Source organism: Oreochromis aureus, linkage group 4, assembly GCF_013358895.1.
Source record: "Oreochromis aureus strain Israel breed Guangdong linkage group 4, ZZ_aureus, whole genome shotgun sequence".
In the NCBI taxonomy this organism is placed as follows: domain Eukaryota; kingdom Metazoa; phylum Chordata; class Actinopteri; order Cichliformes; family Cichlidae; genus Oreochromis; species Oreochromis aureus.
In genome coordinates, this window is record NC_052945.1 from 24,596,195 (window position 1) to 24,617,432 (window position 21,238).

Sequence of the window (21,238 nt, forward strand, 5' to 3'; positions counted from 1 at the left end):
AAATGTGTGATGATGAAAGTTTGAGACTGACATAATGTCTTCGATCAGATTCCTTTTCTTGTGTAACTTCACTTCCTTATGATACCAATAATAACATTTCTGGCTTTAGGAAATAACGCCTCCTACCATTCATGCGACCGCCTCCTGGATAAAATCACCGAGTCCCTTTAAAAATAAAGAACAAACCCAAATAACTCCAATACGAGGTGCTTCTTTTGCTAGTCCTCCATGCCCAGGGAGCCGACGCTGTTGTCATGGCTCATTTTGAGGAGGTCCTGGACGAAGTCCGCTCGGCTCTTACCTGGGCCTCACCTGCTGAGATCCGAGCTCTGCTGGAGGGTCTGGTGGAGGAGCAGATAATCTCAGAAGCGTACAGCAAGAGCTTGGGTCTGCATCGATTCACTGATGGGCTCACACCGGAGCTGCTTTGTGGGGAATCAGGGTGGATACTGGGATCTGATGAGCCCGATGGGGTATTTGCTTCTCGAGCATCTAGCACCCACCAGCACCTCAGCCATGGACCGCTCATTAAGGTAAGGAAAGGTGGGTCACAGTCTCCCTCCGTTGACTACCACCTGACAGGATCAGAGTTTGTCCCATCAGTGGATGATCATTACAGCACAAGACTGGAGCCAGAGACTTGCTCACTATATGAGGATCAAGTTATTTCCAGAGATAAACTCATTCAGGAATTGAGGGAAGGGACAGCAATGGACGAACACTACCCAACACAAAGCCTCTACTCTGTACCCACAGTGTTTGATGGCAGACTTGCATTAAATGATGATATAACTGAACTGCTGACAAGTGCACCTTCAATGCAGAAGCCGGTAAGTGATAGTGAAAGGGTAAATCAGGGGAATTTGGAGATTGAGAGGGAGTGGTTAGAACAGATTGAAGAGGCTGCTAGGCGCATAGCTGTACCTCTGTGGCAGCACTGGGACAAAGGAAGGAGGATGTTACAGCCTTTAGTTTATTATAACACAACTGGATGTTCAACTAGTGATAACACAGTGACATACAGTGAAGCACAATGTGCTATTTTAGATCTGGAAGAGGAAATGGAGCTTGCAGCCGCTTGCAGGACACTCGATGCGTGCACCGGCAACTTTAACACAAGCTTCACGCTGGATGATGAGGAAGCTGCTGACACACCTGAGGAGTTCTATTACCCTTTATATGATGAGGTGCCGACACCTGGAATCTGCATGGATCCCTTCAAAACTTTCGGATTAGAAGGAAATGCATCACCTGTGGAAGCCTGTGAAGCCACAGACTCAAACAACAACGTCACAGACAATATGGGGGGCCTCCTGGATGCGTGGTGGCCAGGCGAAACTACAGACGACCTGTGTTGTCTGACTGAGGACACACAGTGTGGCGCAGGTTCGGCGCTTGCACAATTTACTTTTCAACATTTGAGTCCCTCATTTGCACCACAAGATGCTTCAGTTACAGCGGAAGATGACATGATGGCAGGGGTCACAGAAAATGTTTATGGAACAGAAACCTGGGACATAGATGGAGTAACAGGCATGAAGGACACTATGGAGTCACACTGCAGTAAGTGTCATTTAAGCTTCTATTCAGGTTCTTCTAAATTTCACTGGTTTTCCTTTCTTTTTCCTTCTATAATTTATCATTTATATGAAACGCCCAGGTTTACAGGAACAAAAGCTGCTTTCATTCAGGCGTCAGCACAGGGCAGGGACAAATATTTATCCTCTGGCGTTTTCGGTTTGGTCTGTATGGAAACAGAAAGCCTGCTCCAGGCTTTATTCCTGCCAGGACATGAGTTTGTGGTTGAAGTGTGGGCTTACTTTCAGTTTCATTTTGAGCGACTGATCTTGGATCCTGTTAAAAATAGGTTTTGGTGAGCTTCCAAACACATCCATTTTTTTATTTCCAAAATCCCCCGCGCTGGCTAATCACTCCCTGACAACAGCTGCAAATTTATGACCTCTTAATGTAAATATGCCATTGTGAAGAAAGCATAGTGCTGTGAAAAAGTTGTTGCCCCCTTTTGATTTCTTTTTGCATATTTAAGCCACTTAAATATTTCAGATTGTGAAACAAATCTAATAATTAAGATGACCAAAATACTGTTTTTAAATGATGATCATTTATTAAGAAAAAGAAGTTATCCAAACGTATTGAGGCCTGTGTGAAAAAGTAATAATCCCCAAGGTTTAGTTCAATTTCACTCGCCACACTGAGGCCTGGTTACTGCCAGGCCTGTTGAATCGAGACTCCAATTATATAGAACCTGTCCGATAAACCGAAGGACACTAAAAGATCACATCATGTCACGATCTGAAGAAATGGTTTGTCAGCCTGGAGAGACAAAGACATTTCTAAGGCTTTGGGACGCCACTGAACCACAGTGAGAGCCATTATCCACAAATGGAAAAAATGTGGAACAGTGGGCAAACTTCACAAAAACAGACGACCTACCAAATGCTCTTACTCCAAGATGGCATTAACGACTCATCCAGGAGGTCAGGAGGTCCAGAACAACATCTAAAGAACTGCCACAAAAGCCTTATCTTCTCAAAGAGTGGTGGAATAGACTTGGAGAAAGCATTCGACCACGGCCGATAAGTTTTTACCCTTAATCATTTAAATCGTCATTTAAAAACTCACTTGAGTTATCTTTGTCATATTTGTATGCAACAAAAAGCTAAGACAATATGAAGTTGTGAATACTTTTTCATGTCTGACAAATAGTTAAACGACACAAAAGGTTATTCTTTAGATTTGTTATGAAGGTGAAGCCGGCCTGACTAGTAACCGTCCCTGTTCAGCTTTGCTGTGCTAACCTATTTTCGGTATATGCAAAGTTTTGGCAAAGAACGCTTTCTGATAATGTTTAGCCTGGTAGAGGTTACCACCTTGGGTCAGTAACAAGGGTGGAGCTTTAGTTTCAGCTTCAGGTTTCTGTGTTATAACTTTGCCCTGTTAAAAGGTAGACGTCACTGCTTAGTTCTGTTGCTGCTGAAGCTTTAAAATGAATAAAAAGATCAAGTTTTTGTTCATTTGCTGTCTACCACACCACACAAATCTGCAATGAAAAGAAAAGCATGTACCTGAGTGTCTTGTTGGCATTTTTTTGGCATTTACTGTTCCTTATGATAAGAAAGGGGGGACAAAGAGCAAAGGGAGTGGCATGCTCCACAATAGATCCTTGCCTACTGGAATAGCCTTTTGGCATACCTGCTTAACCCACCGAATTACACAGAGGCCTAATTTTAATTCCTCCGTCCCCTCGTTTTGGCTTCACCCGCATATTTCTTAACCTCAGATGTGTTTGTTTGTGTTTATGTTACTCATCCTGTGTGAGACAGAAATCTCTCCGAAACATCAACCACAAAAAATCAGGTTGGTTAACTTAGTGTAATGATAAGTCTCAAGGAAACGTAGGCCAGTGCAACATATTAATGACAGACACGTGACTTTCTGTAAAACGAATGCATTGTTTTTAAAATGCCTTCCCTCTATTATGTAACCGTGTAGAAACTGGTATTAAGCTTGATATGAATGGTATGAGCCTGATTTAAGTGTTTCTGGCAACAAGGCTATTTGGTTTATCTGCCTGGCAGCAGCGAGGTGGAGGTGGAGCGGGTACTTTCCACTTCACTGTTAAAAACTACCCATGTTTCCTTGTCTATTCCAAAGACCTGGCAGTAAATGCTGATGTTGTTTTTCGGTTGTCTTAAGGTGGTCACAGAGCAGAAACTGAAGAACACCTCACTGTGATCCCCAAAAGGCAAACTATGAACATACAGTATTTAGCATACTGTTGGCTAGCAATGGATAGAAAACAATATCATAGTTGTAGAATGTAGAAAAAGGGATTACTATTAATGATAATAATATTAATAAGGAAATTAAACAGTAAGAGATTAAAGCAAAATTTGATCAATTTTTTGAGCTACTGATGCCTATTGTCCCATGCAAGATCAAGCTTTAGATTAGAGGTCAAGTGCAGTTATATCTTAAGATCTTAAGACTTCCAATGCAGGAATGAGGGAGAAATATAGGTCACCTAACTAAAACAACAAGCATTAATTAAAAGTCCATCAAAACATGCCATGCAGGCTACATGAAGCTAAGTAGCCTGCAAAATAGTTGAGCCCCCCTTTGACACTCATGTTGCCCGGGAAAAAACAAAAACAAAGGGATATTTGAGGATGTTGTGGCGACTGTAACGCACAGTGACCTGTTTGCTTTACATCACCCTTGTTCCTCATGATAAACTGGTCCCTCGTGGTGCGCTACTTGGGCTTGAAGGTTTTCTTTGCTTTTTCCGTTGTTGTTAAAACAGATGCAGGATGCCCTCCACCCTGCACACAGAACCGCCCTTGAACGGCTTGGTGCGTTTGGTATGTCTGTTAGGCAAAGTGAAAGCAAAAGCAGGTTTTATTCTGAGCCACAGTGCGCAGCGCGCTCGCAGTGTGTAGGTCACCTGAGGATACATGTAGCGGCTGGGGGAACTTATATGAGACACATAGAGACTATACATCAGGGCGTTTACAGGACCTGAGCATCACCCAGAGAGACCCGACAGGTAGGAATATCAGCCACGGTGCCGCTCCGGTGGGACTGGGTTTGCGCATTTATGAAAGTGCGCAGGCACAGAATAATAAGATTTCTCGGTAATTTCGCACATTCTTTTCCTTTATTTACAGGAGCCACTTTAATTCTTTTTAAGAAAGTTTAAGTTAAAGTTTTAATTGAGCGGCTGCTTCAGCACCTGCATTGATTTTCCGAGTTTGGCTTTGAAAGTTTCAGCCATGGCAAGAAGAATCAACTCCATTATGCTTTTGTGTGACCAGATGGAGTCGCACCCACCATCATAGACCCCCACACGTGTACAATGCACGAAAATAACAGATCAGACCTTGTCTTAAGTGAAAGTAAGTCCAGTTGGGGGTTTATGGGGAATTCCAGGTAACTGAAGTACATTAACTGTTGAACATCACTTCTTATGTAACTTTTAAAAGGTTTTGGTGATAGTGGGCAGCCATGTAGGGTGGGACTTGGCAGGAACAAAGAATTTTACGCATTCAGACTCAGGACTAAACAAAATATTCCTTTCTTTTATTTTTTTAATAGTTTTTTCCTCACTGTTAGTTTTTAAGGTCTTGCTATTCTAGTTGTGCAGACAGCATGGTGCTTTGTGTGCTTCAGGTTCCCAAGTTCCTCATTAGAGACATATTTTGTTATGTGGTGTGCGATCAGTGACTCAACCAGTTGCATTGTTATTTGTATCTTTGTTTATTCAGGTAGGCACATATTTACTGCTTAGAGGTTAGTGGTTTTTGGAAAAACAGTGACAAATTTCAAACAAGGATGTGAGTCGAAAGTCCATAGTCGACTGTAGTCCTCTGTGTCTGGTCTAATAAACAGGGTGTGTGTTAGTGTGTGTGTGTGTGTGTGTGTGTCGTGAACTACCTGGTTAACTGCTCAAATGGCACCACACATGGGCACATGGTTAAGATTGCTCGACAATCACATTGCTTTGAAGGGCACCTTTATGTGCACAAAATCCTTTTTGTCTTTTTTTAACTGCTTTCCTGCAATTTGGGTGATTTGTAGAATTAGTCAGTGTAGTGTTTTATTGTAAAAGTAATGACCCATCAGGGCAAATAGTTGCTTTTTGGTTTTTCTGGTGTTGCTGGGTTTTTTTCTACTGTCCACATCGTGGTTATCCTAAAGGTTTCTTTAGGCTGCAAAAGATCTCACTAGTCATCTATGCAAGCAGGTTTACCTGAGCTGCCTGCACAGGCCTTTTTCTTTCCCCCCAGACTTAAAGTGCATATTTGTAAACACAGTTTGAACAGTTAACCACACAGTGATAAAGCCAAGGTGTTAGTGGTTTTTCCCCACTGTGGCTGGATACTGTAGTGTATCGTGTACTGACAGGAAGCTGATTTATTTCTTCTTCTTTCCTTCTTTCTTCTCTTTCAGCAAATCCTCTGTTTTCTCACATTACTATTATTACAACAGGCATTGTGTTTTTATGGTGTCTATCTGTCCAACCCATTATTGTTATGGCGTTATGTTAGGAATAGCTCAGGGGAATTGCAGCTTTGACAAAAGCATCCCTCTGTACTCGAGGATAAGCTGAATAAATGTTGGTAGTTAAAGATCAACTCCACTGTAACCTAAACAATAATAATAATAATGATAATAATATTTTTTTAAAGTATGACGTGTTAGATGATGTTAAACCAATCAGGATATTTGATTTCTTTCCTGTGCGTGTCACCAGATGTCAAGATGCTGGAAGTGGATCCCAATCCCATCACAGTTGCTTTGGACTTAGATCTGTTGCTAGGTTTGTATTGTCACTACTTTGTTTTTCTGCATTGATAATAAAAAGGTGAATTATGTGTTGAGGCTGTTAAAACACAAACAAACACTTCTAAATAGAAGACACAGATGGTTAATATCACTCCTTTCTTTCTATTTTTCTATCTGAGAGCAGACATTATTAACACCAACTAATGAATGAAAGGCAGTTTAATCTTAAACAGTTTATACAAACATGTGCTCTACACACAATTATAAAAACAAGAATTAGGTGCACAACTTTGAATTTATTTGAGTTTTTCTCAAATCCACACGGGGTCAAAAGTTCACGTACTGGCTCAAATACATGCATACTCCACCACTAATATATGGCTAAATGTCTATAGGAAGGTGCACCTCGACCAGATGCTTTTACATTAACAAGCTGCTGACATAATTCTTGCTAGATTTCTGACAGTTATTCTTGGAAGAATTGGTGAATTTTATTTAATAGTCCAAACACTTTCAGTAGGGTTGAGGTCGGGAGCTTTGGGAGGATCATTGCAGAGACGTAAAGTTAGCCTGCTTTATCATTCCAGAAGTGGGTTTCATGTGTTTGGGATCATTGTCTTCCTGTTCAGTTGAAGTGAAGATGATGAATCCATCCACTTTGGAAATATACCAGTACCACTGACAGCTTAACAGTTGGGGTAGGGGTGGTCCAACATCCCAAAATATGATTGAATATTTCACTGAACTAGCTGTTGTTGTCAGGAAGGCAGCACAGGACAGTAAAAGCTTAAACAAACAGACTGAAAAACAGCATGGGTTAATAATAAATAATAAATGAACATTGACTGTCTAATAACCAGTCTATTCCATCAGTAATTAGTAATTAACATATTAAAAAGAGGCAGTGTTGCATAATGAATACATCAACTTTACATATTTTATATTTTGAAACTGAAATTCTGTTTTCTGATATTGTTCTTTTTCAGATGATTTGGCTGATGAGATAAATGAAAAATTGCTGGGTAAGTGGCAGCCAAACATCTATATGTGTTTACTCATGTGTAGTGTACTATATGTAAAAACACACATAGTAATTTTCTATTACGTGTCTCACATGTATGTGAAGTTTATTATCTAATTATAATTACCTCTGTGCATTTTTTCAGATGTTGATTCCCTCTTTGAATACTTGGAACTCAACGACAGCCGTAAGAACCTCCTTTTGTTACTTTGTACCTGTTGTCACATAGTGTTTAACAGAGACCACATAACATAATAAGGCTAAACATGTTCTTCATTTGATGTCCTGAAAAAAAGAAAAAAGAAAACTTCACTGTTAATTTTGTATCTCAATCCCGAGTTATTAAACACCATTTATACTATTACATTATATTTGTGCAAGTCATGGGTTTTAACAAAGCGCTTCTTTGTTTTTGTTGAGCCAAGGTCAAGATCATTGCGATTTTATTGTATTCTTGTAATGTTGTACATAAAAGACAATCTAAATTTTTAAAAAGGGCGGCTATAAAACCAAGTGCAAGAACTGCAAGAAAAGCTTAGATTTACAAAATGATGCAAAAGCATAATTCAAAAGCAGCAAAAACTAAACAAAGTGTAAACTGAGGTGGGTTCCACAAGCAGCAACCACAGGCTGGTTCACAGAAAGGTAAAAAACAAACAAACATACAGGCAAGGAACAAACCTTTATAGAGAGCTTATAGGGTCCAGGTGGAATTGGTTAGTGCTACAAAGACTCCCAGGGGCAAGAAATTAAAGGATTTAAAACAACCAGAAACAAAGAAATGGTTAAAATGTATCAACTTAAAACAGGAAATGGCAAACTTGGAAAACACAAAAAACAAACCAGTGTAGATACAGACAGAGGAGGAGAGCAAACCACTAGAAACATGAGGAAAAAAAACAGAAGAAAACAAAGAACATGGCAGTGATAAAGACATGTGAATGTGATGTCTTATGAGGAGGGAATCTCTGTATGTCAGTCACAGACAATCACTTGGACTCATAAAATAACTGCGTAAAATGAGTTGATATTCAAAGGTTATGGTATTATGACCTTAAGCTATGACTAAGTTTCACACCAATGTCAAATATGATTTTAAATAAGTCATGACTTAATTTGTTTAATACAAAAGTTCAAAGTATCAGTGTCATTACTAATCATTTACTAGTAGTCATTTGGTCAGATACAGAGAACATGAATCTTTCCTGTAACTTTATTAATTTCATGGTGAGTCTCCCCATGAAGGAAATCTGTCAGAAGGACTCTTTGAGCTCAAGATGTTTTAAAACTGCTAAATTTCCACAATAGATAGTGAAAACATTTGATCTTTTCTGGCATTTAATTGTTTTTCTATTAATTTGGTGTAACATGAATGTAGCAAAAGTTGTAAAATTTAGCAAAATACAATTAAAAGTCCAAAATTTATGCCACCCTTCACATTTTCAAAGTCATGCATAATGGGCCGGATCGGAGTCTTTGCCAGGCCAATTCTGCCCCCCTGGGACTTATATTGGACAGCCATAATCTAAACTATAAGCAGCAGTAAGACATAACATTAAAAATACCTCTATTAAATTGGGAAATTCCAGTGTGTGTAATGTGTAGGAGTCCTACACATTACATAGGTCTGAGTGGTGGAGGCCTACAACCACAGCGTGGTAATGTAGTTGTAGAAATGCACCAGTGTTGTTTTGATCTCCCTGAAAAATGAGGAAGGAAGACAAAACAACAAAATGCAGTAGTAAAAAAATGTTTGTTTTTTTCAGTGTCACAGTCGGAGGTTCATTTCCTTTTCTGAACATTCAGGATGAGGGGCTCAGTGAAATTTAGAGTTTGTTAAGTGACGTCCACAAGTAATTCAGCAATTTCAGTTTGTAGTTATAAATTAACCTTAAGGAAAAAAAACAACCTCTAAATGATGACCCAATCACAAAGCAGAGTTAGGCTACTGCTCTAATCTGAAGGCCGGCACTTTGTTGCCATGACCCATGTGGTTTTATTATCTGTTATAATGCTTAACATTGCATTGGACAAATCTAGCAATAAGATAAATGTCTTTTATGTTGATTATTTTTTTCTGTAAGAGTAACTGACCATCAAAGCTACTGTTTTATCTTTTAAATATGAACCTAAACATTTTTAGGAGAATCTCTTCAAAGGTCTTTGAAGGGGACCACATCACTTTAGCAGCAACAAAACATACCATCATAAATAATTATAATTATGATTATTTATAATTGTCACCTAAACCACTTAAATAAGGAGTACAACTAATTATATTTATAAAGATTTTTGTATGCAAGTTTTATGCAAGTGTTAGCTGTTATATGACTTAAGTATAGGTTGTACTAAGTAAGTAAAAGTAAATTTCGTAAGTAAACTTTAAATAAGTAAATATTTAAATTTTACATTAGTTGCAACAGTGTTTTAATGCAACTAAAAACTATTTTCATTAACATCGATCATTGCACAGAGAAGCAGTGGTTACTGGATATGTGAGGTTGTTTGCCTTCAGCTTAAAAAAAGATGCCAGCATTTCTTAATGGTGCTAACAACCTAGCATGCTAGACAAACAGGGGCGGATCTAGAAACATTTTCTTAGGGTGGTATGGAAATCAGATAGGGTGGCAAAATCAAAGCCATTTCTTTACACATTTGCAGGTCTTGCATTTTTGCATGGGGTAATATTATGCATATTTATATTCAGTGTTACTTGTAGCTAGGCTCACAGTGTTACCGCTAGCTTATTTGAGTAAACTTGGGTGACACTAGATTATTTTAAGGTGGTACCTCATGCCACCACAGTAGATCCGCCCCTGCACATAAACAATAGTGACTAGGTTACGCAGTCTTCTTAAACTAAATATAAACTACAAGCCCACAGACAATGGACTGGACTCTGATCTAGTCTGCACATTTTGTTTAGTATCCACAAAAGAAACTAAGGTAGCCCATGTACAACCTGGTTGTCCCCAAAACTGGGAAGAATGTAAATAAAAACAGAATGCCATAATTTAAAAATCAATTAAATCCTACAGTTCATCTAAGTGTCACAGGATACCTTGATAACCATGATTTTTAATTCAGTAATGAAATGCCATGACAATGACGACACGTTCGAGTAGGGGCATCTGCTAAATGCCACATTGACTTTTTTAGTTCCTCATCCCTCATGGCCCTTTGATGACCTCCCCACGGCAGCTGAGGTACCTATCACCAACAGCATTGAGCAGATACAGAAACCCAAAGCAAAAGGCCAATCACGAAGGAGAAAAAGACCGAGAGGTAACAATTGGCTCGTAACTACACAAAGAACAGCATCTACCCTACCTACTAGCATCTGTTTGTTATATAAAACTTAATTTTAGGATTCTAATTAGTCACTTTCACTTTATTGTTTAAAGGCTTGCTTACATTTTTTTCCCTCTCTAGATTCTCAGCCACAGCTGTGCTCCGATGAAAGCCCCAAAGCAAAAAGCCCAAAACCATCAGGTGACTAAACCAGAGCCTTCCTCTGATTGTTTAACAAATGCTGGAGTTTCCAATCCACATTACATTTGGGACCCAGTGGAATAGGCACATTCTTTAGCCTACTATAACTAAACTTATAATGACAATTTATCATTTTTATAGTAGTCATAATACTGTCCAGGTGATTATAGCACTCGACACTGCACTTTATTACTTTTCTAATTACGTTGGTATGTTTGAGACTAGTGGAAAAACTTCAAACACTCAGAGCTTAAAATTCAGCCACTGGTTTCCATTCATATCACTATATTAATAGATGCTTTGGGGGATTTTTGTTTTGTGCTAATCAAATCTGGAATAATACTATTAATAGAAGATTCAACATTCTCATAGTTGCTTTGCTTATCAGGTGAAAATGAACTACCATCTGGTACAAAAAGAAAAGGATATTTTTTCAAATAACATTGTGTAGTAACAGTAAAAGATCTCCACATTAAGGATGTTCTGGGCATGTTTTGTCGCTGTCATGTTGTAATCTTGGTTCTTCAACTCCTGTAGGTCAACCAAAAACCAAAGAGTCACCGGCTAAGCCAGCTGTTGAGTCAGGTGAGTCATGAAAACCGAAACTGTTTTTGAGGCAACATCTGGAGCTTTGAACTTGAGGCGTTGTAAGTGACGTTGATCTGAAAAAGTGAAACTCTGCAGGATAGGAGTTGAAAGAGGACTACCAGGGTTGCAAGATTGCAATTCATATTATCATATCATATTACAAATATCCTCTGAATAGCTCCAAGATAAAATGCTAGAATGAAAAAGAGCCACTTTCAGCACGTCCATGTGAGAGTGACTTTTTACAAAAAAGGTCATTCAGATGAAATTTCAGTGGTTAGACTTTTGCATCACAGGGTGATAGTTACATATCTGTGCTTGAACCAGTTAGTTTGTAAAAAAAAAAAAAAAGAGGAACTTGAAGTTATAAGTTGTAAGTGAGTTTACGCTGATGAATTAAAAGAAGAACTCGCACCTTACTCACCTCGCTTCACATGAGTTTGGTGCTTTTTATAGTTCCAATTTACCACGCAACGTGATAAAAAAAAAAAAAAAAACCCGAGCATGTATTTCCATTCACATCAGCATCTGCTGGTCACTGAAGAGATTTATTGGCTCAACGTAGAGTGAAATACTATGCCACAAATAGAAATAAGACACTCAAGTTTAAGTATACATGTCTGTATTTACACAGTAATGCACTTTACTTTGGTACATTTGTCTTTGGCTTAATGTGCCTCTTCATTTGCACTTGCATGATCTCCCAACATGATGATAAGAGAAATGACAGAGCAGCGTGAAACCTTTGAGGGTTAGAGGGTTAAACACTACTTCCTATTTGTTGCACAAATAGGCAAGAAAGTGATGGTTCAAAGCAAATACCGAATCTATCCACCTTATTGAGTTAATCATTTTTGGAGATATTTAATGTAAGATTTATTATTACATTCTCAGTACATCTTAAATGAAGTGGTGAAGTAATGCAGAGTAGTGTAAGAAATAACTGTCAATAGGAGGTAAATAGTGCAACGCAGTTTCACAAAGTAAATACGTAATACGATTGTCTTTGAGTAACAAGTTCGACAGCGCTCTGCAATGAGGATGTTTCTGACCGTAAATCTCTTGCTGTTTTTTGGAAAACAAAACATTGTTGTCATTTTTCCAACTCTCAAGGCTGACTAAACCAGTTCCCAGAAACTGATGCCAGCTCTGGTTGTTTTGCAGGCAGTGATCCCGCATCAGGGCCGAGTCCAGCAGAGACTTTACCGATACCGGTCACCACCACTCCACCAAGATTTTTTCGTGTCTACCCTTCCCAAACAGGCTCTGCGATTCCCATTCAGATTATCACTATCTCAGATTCCGCCGGAAATCCAGTCCAGCTTTCTCCTCCTCCTCCACTCATTAGGTTTCCAATCCCCGGCAGCGCCACTACACCTACATATATATTAGGTGAGTTAAATACTGGCATGCTAAGAGTTAACAGTGTTTCCTGTGTAGTGCTATGCCACAGCCCAGAAGAAAGTGACATTTGTGACGCTTCTGGTGTCAAGTTTTTATTGACACTGCAGACTAGTGGCGTTGAGCATTATGGAAAGAAAATGAGTTGATGTACAGTTTTAATTGCTTCTTTAATTTAATTGCTTCTGACCATAAAGCTTCTTCTGAAAAACTGTAGTTTAGCTACAGCCTTGATTAGCAATCACACACCTGTAACACAATCATGTCATGTCTATTTACAATACAAAAAAAGGTTCTTTTCAGTCGTAATAATTGATTTGCCATTGTTGTTTCTGTCCACTGGTGGCTGTATTATTCATGTCAGTGTACTGATTATTGTGTACACCCTGTACAAGTAGTGCTTGGTCTAACTGTTGTTTCTAATATAGTTCCTACTGTGTCACCACCCTCTAAATGCCAATTGCCACCACTCTCCCCAGGTGAGTAAAAAAAAGGTTAACTCTTTTATCTAGGACTTTTATCTGGTATGGTTGCAGAGGTTTTGTGCGTGTGCATGCTATTCTCTACTTCATGTCTTCTCTGGTGGTGTTGTGCTATTTGTTGTTCCTCATTATAGTTTTGCTTCTGCCTTTTTAAAGACAACATCTGCTGTGTTTGTGTGCCGATGCAGTCATTTCATTCTCTTTTGTTTGCAGTCGATGGCACAGTCGCTCCGGTCCATATGAGTTCGTCCCCACTGGGTTCTCTGTCAGAAACAGCTAGCAAAGCCATGTCTCCCCCTTGTACCTCACCTGTATCCCCAGGCAATGGTGAGCATCGGTATCTGTCTCAAATCTTCCTCCTTGTGGTTATGAGTTTCTGGCATGTGACAAACTTCATGCTTTGTTCCACTTTAGAAATGTCCCCATGTAAGGAATCACCTCTTCCTCAGTCTCCCAAGGTCCTTGATATTCCACGTAAGTTACCTCATGGCTTTTAAGGATCTCTTCTTATTTTGTCCACAACGATCTCATGAATATACAATGGTTTGTGGAGGACCAGCTTGGTACTCAGTTCTGTTTCTTTTTTAGAGACTGTCAAGGACTACATTCAAGAAGCTAAAGCTCACATGAGTCAAACCTACCAGGATATGGAGACGGGCCTCAGCCTGTCTTCTCATTATGTAGATGTTCAAGTGAGCCAAAGAGAGGTAATTCGCTCTGGGAAAAATACAAACAAATGCCTGGACAAGGAACTAGTCATCAAGGGAGACACAGATCGGCAAAAGACCATGCTGGCACTGAATCAGGTAGGAGCGTCACTTTTACTGGACAGATTATATCACTAGAAAAAAAACCTTGTTAAAATCATTGCCTGCTTATCTTTTTCCACTCAGATCTTTGATGGTTCAAATGGAGAAAAACCCAGACGATACATTTTGCTGCTTGGCAATGCCGGCATGGGAAAAACAACTCTGATCAAGAAGCTGTGTATTGATTGGTCCAGAGACTGCATCCCTCAGTTTGACTTTGTATTCCTATTAGATGGCAAAAAACTGAGTGTGACAGAGCCGGTCTACAGCCTTCAGACACTCCTGCTCAACCTCTCCTCCTCTGCCCCATCCTGTGTGGACCCAGAAGCAGTGTATGCTCAAGTCCTCGCAGCCCCTAAGCGTGTGCTCATCATTTTTGATGGTTTTGACGAATTGCGGAACTATGAAACTCTACTTCAAGCTCAGGAAAAAGACCTAACAGCTTCACTGCAAAAAGACAGCAAGGCAAAGACTTTTACAGTAAGGCAGTTGTATTCTGCCATTCTTCAAAGGGTCCTGCTTCCAGGCTGCACTCTTCTACTCTCCACCAGGCCACGGGGAACTGCCAGCCAGCTGCTCAGGCGTACAGACAGCCTTCTGGAGATGTGCGGGTTTACCCCGGCAAATGTGGAAACATATTTGTCCCAGTACTTCTCTGATCCTAGCGTCAGAGAATCAGCTTTGGAGAGCCTAAAAAGCATGAGCTACCTAAATCTTCTTTGCTGGAACCCCGGACTATGCCGGCTGGTGTGCTTGATTTTAGAGCAGTCTCAAAGTGTGGATGTCCTACCAAGAACTTTAACTGGGCTCTGTCATCAGGTGCTGTGTTTAAAAATGGTTAAAGACGGCAGGAGTACTCCCACACACACTGAAGCTCAGGCTCAATCCGTAGAAGACACTGAGACACAAACTTCAAATACCTCTCAGGTGAAGAAGTGTTCGAAAAATAATCAGGCAAAGTCCAGAACACAGACACGCACTTCCTCTCGCCCCCAAAGAGCAAAGAAGGCACACGAACAGGAGGCACAAGTAGACAAGGTGGATCAGGATCTCAAGAGCAGTGGCGGAGAAGCCGTAACGGAGGACAGGGAGTTGTTGTCCCAGCTGAGCACTTTGGCCTGGGAAGGGGTCAAAGCCAACTCTTCCATCCTTCCCACAGGACGGGACATATCTGCCAAAGTCAAGGCGTTTGGCCTGAGAACAGGCCTCTTTCTCTCTCACCACCTGAGAGCGAGTCCATGCCTCTCAAGTGGTGCCAAGGAGGAAGGAGAAAATGAGACAGAAGCTGGAGAGACAGAACAGAAGACTGAACACAGTGAAAGGACTGCCAATGATATAACTGATCACCAAAATGACCAGATCCTCTTGTGGGCCAACCCTTTCCTTCAGAGTTACATTGCAGCAGTTCATCTGGTTTTGTCAAGGTAGAAATCAACTGTTTACAGATTCATCAAAACCCAGTAGGGTTAAAATATCATAATATCCACTGTTTATATGCCGTTAGATTAAAAATGAAAGCGAGTTAAGCCTTTCTACTTGCTGTCTATTTTCTCTTCCACTTTCAGACCTTTAGAATCCCCTAATCTCCCTTGACACATTTTCTCTTTGTGCTTCTCCAGGACTGTAACAGACCGGTCCTTTCTCCAGACCCTCCCTTTCCAGTCTGGAGGGAAAGGTCGTCGGCGACCTCAAAGGGAGGAACTTGAGCTCACTCAGCGATTTGCAGTTGGCCTCTTGTTCCACAATAGGACAGAACTGCAGCGATTCCACACACATACAGAGACAGCCTTTAGAGATATGGTGGCTAACAAGCAGGGGTTGGTAACAAAACACCTGGAAGGGCTTTCCTACGCTGACCTTAGTCCCTCCCAAATCTTGGAGGCATGCCACTACGTCTACGAGGCGAGTTTTACGTACAATGATGGTGGCCGAGACGCTGGCAGGACACGGCTGGTGACACACCTGGCAGCAAATCTTCCAGAGTTCCTGACGTTTCATGGAGTTCAACTAAGCCCACCAGATGTGTTCACTGTTCAGAAAGCGCTTGAACAGGGGGGAACTGAAGGCAGACGTTTCTGTTTGGACCTGGAGGACTCTGGCATCCAGATCTGTGGACTTAGAGCTCTGGTTGGCCTCAACAACATCAACACATACAGGTAGTGGTTATATGCACGATCTGATATCGTCGTATTGGTGTTGTTCCCAGATCATCATACTAAATGTTGTTCCAGGATCAACATTGCAAGTGACCAATCAGAATGTTGTGACGTCATACTTTTGCGACTTCGGGAAAAACCGCCGTAAAACAAAAAACTGTACTTAAGCTGCGAGAAACCGCCTCTGTCCGCCGATCAACGGACCCTGACCCTAATCCTAACCCTTTAATAAACGCTAAGCAGAATTGATATTGTCCTTGCAACATTGGAATTTCATAAATGCACGAATGGCTTGGCGCGCAAAAGAATAACGTCACAACAATGTGATTGGTCACTTGCAATGTTGAACCTGGAACAACATTTTCATGATGATCTGGGAACAACACCAACACGACGATATCAGATCATCCGTGGTTATATACAGCTCTAACGGATAGTATTGGGAACTTTTTTGTGACTTGATAGTCACCGATCTTCACCGGCACCAATAGCAGTGTTAAACACAGTGTTGTGTGTCCTCCAGGTCATGCATTGCTGACACCATCACCCTCTGGCAGCTGCTGGAGCAGAGTGACGAAGAAAGTCTCCTCCAGAGGGCAGTGTCCAAGTTCACAATCCATCCTCTGAAAGCTAAACAGGTGTGTCATATAGAGCACCTGGAAAAGCTGGTGAACATACACATTCACAAGAGGCTATCAGACAGGTAATACACCACACCCACATGCAGATTTACAGTGCAACATAGTGGTTTGTGTCTGGTTGGTGAAAACGTGTTATATTCACTTGTAGCTCCAGCGAGTCTCACTCCATCCTGTCTGAGGGAGTGCCGGCAGTTAAAGAGCTACACAAGCTGGAGTTTGAGTAAGTAGCTCTAATGTTTGATATCTGAAGTTATTATGGTTGTCACTGTGAAGCTGGTGATGATTATGATGATAATGTTCCCTGTAGACTTGGTCCAGATAATGGTCCTCTGGTTCTTCCGAAGCTGTGGGATCTCCTGCCAGGGCTGCATAACCTACAGCACTTGGAGTAAGTATACAGCACACTTTTTCTATTTGTATTACACTTAAGACATCGCTCTGTGTTTATGAGATGTCTCTAGTAGCTGACAGCCTCTTTCTCTCACCACCTTTAGCCTAGAGAACAGCAAGATCGGGGACAAAGGAGCAGAGAAGCTGGCCAGTGCGTTAGTCTCACTCCCTTCTTTGGAGATACTTAAGTGAGTATTTATCTTTGGTGGTATGAAGACACAATTATATGAGCTCACATGACACCCACAAAAAACATCGCACAGTCTAGCTTTTAACTTGATACATGTGTTTAGTTGTGTGGGTTTTTTCTGGTTTCCAGTCTATCACAGAACTGCATAGGAGACGAGGGTGTGAAGAAATTAGCAGACACACTGAAGGACCTGCCTAATCTGCACTGTTTAAGGTAACATCTGCCTACAGACTACAGAGGAACCTAAAAGTGGCACTTGCTGTTGACCCACATAATTTCACTTCCCTCTTTGTCTTGCTATTTTTTCCAGTCTCTACAGCAACATGATTTCTGATGAAGGGGCAGAGAGTTTAGCAGCTGTTCTCCCACACATGGCTTCCCTCACTGACCTTGAGTAAGACTTGGCATTTTTATTTGGAAATGATGGCTAAGAATTTCTCATACATTTCAGTGTAAAAGGTTCTTTTTTGGCAAATGTCTTCCCGTTTACAAGATTGAGAAAGTCCACTTATACAGGCAGGGACTGGGTGTGGAAGGGAACTGACCACAAGACAACTCACATGTTTGAAAGTTATTTTTCTACATAGTTTCACTTATTTAATTTTTTATATACTTTTAAGTTCCTTTTTCGCTTGCTGTTTGGTTATATTTTCACGCACAGTAAGGCACCAGTAACTACTTAAAATTAGGAAGGGGTCTTGGTTTGTGATGAAAGTGAGTCAGTCTAGCAAGCTTGGATATCAAGGTGCTTCCATAGACTGTGTAGATGCATTGCAGTGAGACAAGTTACGAGTTTAGTGCTAAGCAACGTACACATACTTTTAAAAATTACACTACAACACGACAAACATGGCTGAGACGTGCGGTTCAGTCATTTGAATTAGCTGACGTGATGACAGCAGACAGGAGGCCCAGGTTTATAGGTGATGCTCACCTGTCAGTCAAAGTGGCCACACCCCTAAAAATGTATCGCTTTAACATGCTGTGAAAACTTACTTGCCCCTTCCTGATTTCTTAGTTTTTTGCATATTTATCACACTTAAATCTTCATATCATCAAACATATCTTGGTATAAGTCAGAGATAATCTGAGTAAATACAAAATGCAGTTTTTAAATGACAAAGCTGAGTTCAGTTTTACTACCCACATTCAGGGCTGATTACTGGCAGACTTGTTATATTACAAAGAACCTGTCTGATGAAGTGAAGCAAGCTAAAAGATCTCAAAAAGCAACATCATCCCACAATATAAAGCAACAATTTAGAAACAAAGTAATATGAAAAAGGTTATAAAGTCGTTTCTAAGGCTCAGGGACTCCACTGCTTGCTTCTGCTTCTTATCCACAGCTTGAGAAAACTTAGAACAGTGGTGAAACTTTCCAAGACCACATGAGTGACTCATCCAAGAGGTCACAACAACATCTAAAGTGCAGGCCTCGCTTCCTTCAGTTAAGGGTGTAGTTCATAATTCATCAAAAAGGAAGACAGTGGGCACAAAAAGCATCCATTGTAGAGCTCCAACCACGATGATCTGAAATACACTAGAAAGTACACCTTCGAATAGCACAAAAAAATAAAAAATAAAGATTTATTAGCAGCCTAGCCAGAAGAGAGAGGGGGGCAGCGACAGTCACTGTTCTTTCCTATCACTGGGATTTCTTCTAGCACAGTATCACTCGGGACTTACTCCAGATGGGCAGAGCTCTCAACTCTGCCTGCTGCTTTGCTGTGTCTCACCTGCACTATAGTCTCACCGTGAGAGGAGATAGGGCAGCGTCCTGCTGCCCTCCTCCGGCGTCCACTCCCTTGTCTCTGTCCTGCCAGGCCCTTTAATTGGCCCTCTTTTTTCCTCTGTGACCTCCCAGGAGTGTCCAATTAGTGATCAGGAGGGGGGTGGAGTCTCTCCGGGACAAGTTAACAAATATATACAATAAAAACATGCAATAAAACCATAAGAATAAAACATTGTACATTATTAAAAGATTAAAAGTAATAAAACACAGCAACACATGCAAAATAAAAAACACTCAGTTATACTTGTCCATTCCACCCCGTGACATATGAATAGTTTTTTCCTTATTAAATCCAAATAAATCACTTAAAAACTGCATTTTATATTTATGTAGGTTATCTTTGTCTTTGCCCTGTACGGTGGTCCCAAAGCTGTGTTTTTATACCAGGTTGTAAAAATGTTTATTTCTGCGATGAAGCTTTTACAAACACAAGTTCACTGGGAATTCAAGTGAAAAGCAAAGAGCACTTCCACATTTTTTGCTACTTCTGCTTTGGTTTTATTTTTAGCGTTCATGTATTCATATTATAGACAAAACATATTGAGATGTCTGGATTTGCACTATAGGCTTTTTTCTGTTAAAACACATCTAACTTCTGTCTCACTTCTCTTTGACAGTGTAAAGTTTAACAAACTAACAGATGTCGGCGCACAAAGCTTAGGAGCCAGCCTAAGAAACTGTACAAAAATTAAGACTTTAAGGTGAGGAGCTCTTTCATGTTACTTCATGACATATCTTAATTTTTTTCAGTTTTTTGTGATTTTTTCTTACCCGGTTTCATCTCATTTCATCATCACAGGATGTGGAACCAGTGCATCCCTTTCGGTGTGCTTGAGAGACTCATTCAGCAGGACAGCCGCATCCTATTGCACTAAAATGCAATTCCTCTCTATGAGCTTATGAACTGTTTTCATCATGCATCTCATGATGTATACTTAAATTGCACAATGCATTTTCAAACATGTGTGCTTGCAAGGAAAGGACACAAACAAATGATTATGTGAAACTTGAGATTGCACTACAACTGAAGCACCTGCTGCTTGTTCTCTGCTGCTGGTTCTTCATAAGATTCCACTATCTGCATTACAAACTGTGTGTGTGTGTGTGTGTGTGTACTGTTTTTCATTTTTTTGTACAACTTCAAGAAGCACAATTGCACTTTTATAGTCGCCCTTTGTTATTAAAGGTGGCTTTTTTTTATAGTCGTCTGTCCAAGTTTTTGCCATTATCTGCCTTTATTAGTGTATTTGTAGTGCTGTGTGTGTGTGTGTGTGTGTGTGTGTGTGTGTGTGTGTGTGTGTGTGTGTGTGTGTGTGTGTGTGTGTGTGTGTGTTCCTGTCTAGCTATCTATCATCATTTTTGAAGGCATTTAAAGGCATTTTTGAGACTCAAAATGGGGTTTTAGTGTCAGGGTTACAATTAGGTTATGGTTAGGTTTAGGGTAAGGGTTAGCGTTAGGCATTCATTTTTATTGGTTAGGGTTAGGGTAAGGGGCTAGGGAAACCATTATGTCAATGAGGGTCCTCACTAAGATTGTGTGTGTGTGTGTGTGGGGGGGGGACACACAGTGTGTTTTTCTGGCTCTAAATTATACAGTACTGATTGTTGGTTGCCCTTCTAACAATAAAATGCTCTGACACTGTCACCCTACTACTATTTTTATAGTGTTTTCTTTCCACTGATCACCCTGTGTTCACTGAATTCAATGGGGTTTTTTTAAAAACCTTCTTTTCACTTCCTTCACTTCATGTTTCTGTTCTCCATTTTCATGCAAACTGACCTTTAAGAACGTCAGTCTCTGCGTGCGCACTCAACGAAGTGATATAAAACAAAATTACATTCGTGAGATACTTCATTACTAATCTCACATGTGAAGCATGACTTGTTGGTAATGAAAGAACTGGGTCGAGATTGAATCTCAACAAATAGAAAGGGAAAATACTGGATTCACATTATGAATAGACCTGAAA

At 40.4% G+C, this 21,238-nt stretch overlaps 1 protein-coding gene across 2 annotated transcripts; it reads left to right on the plus strand.

The window, feature by feature from the left end:
- Positions 1 to 216: 216 nt before the first annotated feature.
- Positions 217 to 20,910, plus strand: ciita (class II, major histocompatibility complex, transactivator). 2 transcript variants are annotated; one of them, XM_031728512.2, is made up of 22 exons: positions 217 to 1,563; positions 6,275 to 6,340; positions 7,293 to 7,328; positions 7,473 to 7,514; positions 10,487 to 10,612; positions 10,760 to 10,819; positions 11,357 to 11,404; positions 12,572 to 12,799; positions 13,237 to 13,287; positions 13,504 to 13,617; positions 13,705 to 13,764; positions 13,879 to 14,096; positions 14,184 to 15,523; positions 15,719 to 16,255; positions 16,779 to 16,958; positions 17,045 to 17,116; positions 17,204 to 17,284; positions 17,391 to 17,474; positions 17,606 to 17,689; positions 17,787 to 17,870; positions 19,886 to 19,969; positions 20,068 to 20,910. In XM_031728512.2, exons 1-22 carry the CDS (start codon positions 255 to 257, stop codon positions 20,141 to 20,143), a joined length of 4,980 nt encoding a protein of 1,659 aa, XP_031584372.2. In that variant the 5' UTR covers positions 217 to 254; the 3' UTR covers positions 20,144 to 20,910. The 2 variants fall into 2 exon arrangements, with proteins under 2 accessions (XP_031584372.2, XP_039466802.1); XM_039610868.1 differs by lacking the exon at positions 217 to 1,563 and adding an exon at positions 4,424 to 4,567.
- Positions 20,911 to 21,238: the final 328 nt, after the last annotated feature.